The sequence below is a fragment of the Psammomys obesus genome, unplaced genomic scaffold, assembly GCF_907164565.1.
Source record: "Psammomys obesus unplaced genomic scaffold, mPsaObe1.curated_primary_1811, whole genome shotgun sequence".
Classification (NCBI taxonomy): domain Eukaryota; kingdom Metazoa; phylum Chordata; class Mammalia; order Rodentia; family Muridae; genus Psammomys; species Psammomys obesus.
In genome coordinates, this window is record NW_026585742.1 from 126,893 (window position 1) to 132,744 (window position 5,852).

Sequence of the window (5,852 nt, forward strand, 5' to 3'; positions counted from 1 at the left end):
AGAAGAAGAAGAAGAAGAAGAAGAAGAAGAAGAAGAAGAAGAAGAAGGAGAAGAAAGCTGACTCTCCTTCCCCAGAAGCCACCAAATGCCCTTGGCTCCTAAGTTAAAGATGGGGCGCATGAAACAATTTCGCACTCCATGCTAGAATGCTTGATCTTGTTCAGGTCTTGGGCAGGGAATCCTGGCTTCTGTGAGTTCATGAGTACCTCAGTCCTGTCATGCCCACAAGACACTGTTTCAATCTGGTCCTCCCTGACCTCTGGCTCTCACAATCTCTAAGTGTAGGTAACCAGACCTACCCAAGACTTCCTCAGAGATCCTGATGAAAAGACAAAGGGAACTTTTGTTCTGTATCCTTGTCCAGGAGTGGATTTCCCAAGACAGTGTAGGGATGGAGCCAGTGCCTCAAAAGAGTCGAAGTTGAAGCTTTTGGAAACCCAACTCTTCCTCCTAGACTGTGGTAATCAGTCCTTTGGCAGCTGTGTCTGAGGTATGTCATGTTCTCATTGCCAATATTGACTTGGCTCTTTTCACCCTTGAAAATGGTATATATATGGGGTGTGTGTGTGTGTGTGTGTGTGTGTGTGTGTGTGTGTGTATGTGTATACTTCTTAGGAAACCTTCTTGGGATGAGTCATCAGCTTATGCAAGATCTCCTGGTCCCAGCTTTGCTTCTTGTCTCCTTTATTTCTCATTCCTGCTCCTCCACTTGAGCCCCTTATTTCTATTGGTTTGGGTCATTTCAGCTTTCTGTCTTGAGATGTTCCCTGAGCCTTCCAGGAAGGAGTGTGATACAGAGGTCCCATTTGGGGCTAAGCACTCCACAGACACTTACTTATTCTCTACATTTGACCAGTTATGACTTTCTGTGCTAGGCGTTTTCCACTGCACCAAGTCCAAGCATTTACGTCTCATCCATCTCATACTGAAATTGTTAGCCATTGTCTATCTACCTTAATTAGAGGTGTGCAGCTGTCATCATCACAGGCATTAATGTCACAGTTCCTCTCTATTAGAAGAGTTACCACTCCCAGATGGCCATGTGCACAAGCATAATGCAGAGCAGTTCTGTGAAAATAAGAGGACTTTTTAGGAGGTAATGGAGACCTATGCTGAAGCACATGTATGCACATAATTTTAAAAATTAGATATTATATAATTAATTTTTTCTGAAGGAAGATCATTTCTTTCCCTCATTCCTTACAATTCTGGAGTCATATGACAAGGCCTGCCCCATTCAGGGTAAGTGCTCAATCATGATTACCTCCATGCTTGGAGTAGCCTGCTGAGTAAAAGAAGAAAGCCCAGTAGGTTTGTCTCGGCTTGGATTTGAATTAATCGAATCTGTTACCTTCTAGCTACTGCCATGTGCTCCATAACTCAACTTCCTCATCCACATGAAGGGGGGGGGCATTAAACAGTAGCTATGTTACACGGTGCTCCTGCAACGCTTCCCCTTAAATCTGTACAAGGTGTGCACAAATGTTGCCAGCACCTGACAGCTGAATGTTTGGTGATAGAGTGATGATCAGTCTTCCTACTGCTAACAAATACAACATTTCAATGAAGTGAAAGAGTAGCATAGAATGCATGTGTGTTCACATGTGTGCATGCACGCTCACTCATGCTACTGAGTGTAGGAAAGTCGGAGGGCAACTTGAGGAGGTCAGTCCTCATCCACCATGTGGGTCCCAGGAATGGAAGTCAAGGGGTCGAGGTTGGCAGCAAGCACCTCTAGCTGCTGAGCCAGTCTCTCCTGCTCGAGAATTACAGATCTAAATAACTGTAGTTTTAACTGCAGAAGGGTCAGGTACATGTTCAAATGGGAATGGTCTTGAAATTGTATCTCTGCCTTCAACTAGCTAGCATTGCAGACCAATGAACATTGCGTCTTCCTAAAATGCTCTCTTTATTTCACATCTTTAGTATCTATGACATCTTCAACTAGCTAGCATTGCAGACCAATGAACATTGTGTCTTCTTAAATTGCTCTTTATTTCACATTTTTAGTATCTATAACATCAGAATTCCACTTACAATTTGCGACATTTTATAACTAGAATTAGCAGCTTTTTCAATGTTTCTCAACATACAAAAAAATAATTTAACACATCCTCCATTATTCATTAGTGTAAGGTACCATGGATCGTATCATGACACAGAGGAGAATAAAAATTTTCAAGTCTTCCCCCAGTTCTACTACTCATGAATGGTAGAGAAAAGAGGTAACCTGGGCTATTCTTTATGTCATGCACATTCCCACCTCAATTCAGGTATCTCGACTTTAAAGGTACACTTAACACTTAAGAAAACTTTAAGGAGTATCCAAATTCTCACGTTTTCCCCAAAATTCTTCTCTTGGAACTGGTGAATGCGATCTGAACTAGCCCACTGTTCAGGATAAGGAGAAATTCACATTCAGGCCTAGATTTGACCAGTCCTCTAGCAGTTAATGTGAAAAAGCAGAGCCTCACTATCCTTTCCTTGGTGCACACATTGGGCAGTGTATCTACATAGCCTATGATGTCCCGCTTTCTTTCACAACAAAACATTGGGAGTTGCTGACTTACAGCTAACTCCTCCATTGCACAGAGAAACTCTCCCTCATCATAATCACATCTGACTCAGTTGACTCAACCACTCCCCCTGTCGGCCTCGTCTGCCAAAAACAGCCACTTCACCCTTTGCTCCTACCCACTCCCAGGTTCTATTACCTGTTCCTCTTGTCTGTGTCATTCACACCATTTACCCGGAAAGTGAGAAAACTCTCCACTGTAGTTACAGCGCCTACACTCGCAGCCCGGTGGATCTGTCCCACCGCACAGTATCCGGTGAGGTATCTGGGCACTTCGGGGCTATCACCACTAACACACCCACAGCCCAGGCAGGTGATCCACTGGCCGGTGGAGGAGCTGCCAGGGGCCAGGCCCCTTCTCTTGGACCAAAAGATCTTCCTCATATTCGGGCCAAGTGGCCAGCCAGTCCTGCCCACCTCCCCCGCCGCCCCCACCTCCTGACCCGGGAAAACTATGAAATAAAGCCAGCCAAGTCTCTCCACCCCACCACAGGAGCATCCATGGAGGCGGTGTTTCAGTGTACAGTCAACTGCCCCCTCTGTCGCCTGGCAAAGCGGTTAAGTCAGGTGAGCGGTTGCCTGTCTCAAGCTTTCCAACCCGGAAGGTTCCCAGTTCTTCACCTGCCAATTACGGATTCTGTTGCCTAGCCGCTGAACTCCAGTGCTCTCTGTTAAGTGAACGCGTGCACACCTCAAGGATCTTCCCAGCAAAGAAGGAAGGGATTGGCTGCTGCCTACCTCCTTTCCTCATCGCCTCTCTCGCCACATTTTTGGGCACACAGACTCCAGTGACAGGACCCTAGCCAATCCTACAACCTGTGCTCATGAAAAGCCCTGTCAATCGCACCTCCCCCAGCAGACCTGCAGAACCAACCACCCAAGCATGCTGGGTGATGATTCAGGTCCTTTGCCACACTGCAGTTCACTCTCGCCTGCTCCAAAAGCCAAGTGATTCCAAGTTCCCAGTGCAGACGGCAGTTCAAAATGACATTTGTTATTTACTGTTCCAGAATAAACCAGCTCTTGGAAGATGGGAACGGGAAAATCAGGGGTTCAAATTTGCCCTTCACTACATAGGAGTTCGAGGTCAGCCTGGATACATATCTTGACACGCACACACAAAACAGAAACAAACACTAGAATAAAATTATATTGGGAAAAGAAATATTGATTGGCTGGAGTGACAGCCTGTTCCAGGACAAAGAGAAACCCTGTCTCAAAAAAAAAAAAAAAAAAAAAAAAAAAAAAAAAAAAAAAAAAAAAAAACAAAGAAAAAAAAATGAAGATCTTTTCTTTCTCAGATCACTTTGAGTAAAGTATTCTAAAATCTGTAATAATAGCTATGAAGAGGCAGACACAAGACCAATGAAAGTTTTAAGCCAGTCTAGTCTCCATAGCAGTGTCTCATGAAAGTGAAAACAGAAAAATAATTCAAAATAAGTTTGTGCTTAGGAATGTGTTTTTGGTTTTTGTTTGTTTGGTTGGTTGGTTGCTTGGTTGGGTTGGTTTGGTTTTGAGCTGAGTTTCTCTGTAGACCAGGGTGGCCTCTAGCTCAAAGATCCGCCTGCTTCTGCATTCCAAGTAGGAATTTGTATTAATGAGCCAGCTGCTCCTAGCTATAGGCCTCTCTTTACCTGTTGTTGAATGTGTCAGTATCAGAAACACTCAGTTTCTATTCATTATCTCTCAAATCTCAATAAATGTTTTGAGGTTGATGGCCAGAAAGGCCAATTTATTCTCTCTCTCTCTCTCTCTCTCTCTCTCTCTCTCTCTCTGTTTGGTTTGGTTTTGGTTTTGGTTTTGGTTTTGGTTTTTCCAGACAGGGTTTCTCTGTGTAACCTGGACTGTCCTGGGCTGTCACTTTGAAGACCAGGCTGGCTTCAAACTCACAGTGATCCACCTGCCTGTGCCTCCTAGAGTGCTGGGATTACAGACAGGTGTGTGCCACCACACCCAGCTAGAAAGGCAAATTTCTAGCCCACCTAAATATATATATTTTTTATATGAAATGAACTTTTTGACTATGATCAAAATTCATTTTATGTTGCCCTTAAATTTTTATTTTCTTCATTTTCTATTTCCATCCTTTTGATGCAAGTGTGTGTGCCTGATGGTGTTATGGGTGTATATATATATGGAGGCCAGAGGACAGATTTACATGTCATCCCCAGGAATGTCACCTCCTTCAACTGGCCTGAAGCTCAACAATTAGGCTAGACTGGCAGCCAGTGAGCTTCAGGGATCCTCCTGTTTCCTCCTACAGTGCTGGGACTATAAATGCTCATCACCACATCTCTATTTTATAGGGTTGTCAAGCCCCTGCTTGCAAGCATTGCCTTAGCCACCCCCTTCAGCACTACTTCTATTGTTTGGGGGGGGGTGTTTAAGGATGTTGATACTGTGTATTCTTCAACAATTTAAATCCTCTTCTGTAATATAAGTGTCTGTGTTTAGAATCACCAGCTCGTGTGTGTTTCTTTTTGTGTCAGCCTATATGTCTGTCTTTTTATGTCATCCTAATTTCTCTACATTATCTATGGTCTGATACATTACCAGAGTAATTCTTCTCTTTTCTGGAGACAATTTCTGAATAAGTCCTTATATATTAAAATATTTAAACAAACACACACAAAACGTGTGATCAACCATTCAACACTCTTTCCAGACCTCTCTCCACCAAATGGTTATTCAGTGCAACTAAGTAAAAAATAATCTCAAGAAGGAGTCAATTTCTTTTGAATGCCTTGTGGCCTCTAGTGATGTCTAGTCCAGATAGACTATGGACCTAGAAGCCCCAGGTAATCTGAACAAAGCCCTCAGGACCTAAGCTGGGTAAACTCAAGCACCTGTTAAGACATGACTCAAATACTATTCTAGACTCAGGAAGAGTAAGACCCAAAACAGCAGAGAAAAGGTACACTGAGTACCCACTTTCTGTCTCTGAATTAGGTGAGAGGCTTTTTAGGATATGCCCTCTGCAGGATAAAAATAGGAAAAGCAAACATCCATTGCCCACAAGTTCTAGCCAGAAAGCTACAGCCACTACTGAAGAGCTTAAGATAGCCTGAATATAACTCCATTTTGAAATAAAGATCTTGACTGTGAACTGAATTCAGGTACCAGGAAATATCACAGAATGTACACCTGGCAGAAAACAAAGTTAACTCTCCTAGCAACAGCTCCAGGAAATATAACAAATTAAATGCTTCATAGAAAATAGAGACAAATTCCCTGGCAATAATCAATGGGAATCAGTTGAGAATCAGGTAGGAAAATT

General features: G+C 43.3%; 1 protein-coding gene across 1 annotated transcript in view; it reads right to left on the reverse strand.

Moving 5' to 3' along the window:
• Window positions 1-2,959, reverse strand: part of LOC129670512 (ankyrin repeat domain-containing protein 26-like) — a gene marked incomplete at its 3' end in the record, with an annotated part of 120,344 nt that extends 117,385 nt beyond the window's left edge. Inside the window, exons 1-2 of the mRNA XM_055599025.1 lie at window positions 2,715-2,959; window positions 954-1,068 (exon numbers count right to left, since the gene is read on the reverse strand). Coding sequence (XP_055455000.1) covers window positions 954-1,068; window positions 2,715-2,959 — 360 coding nt within the window. The remainder of the gene's footprint in view (window positions 1-953; window positions 1,069-2,714) is intronic.
• Window positions 2,960-5,852: the final 2,893 nt, after the last annotated feature.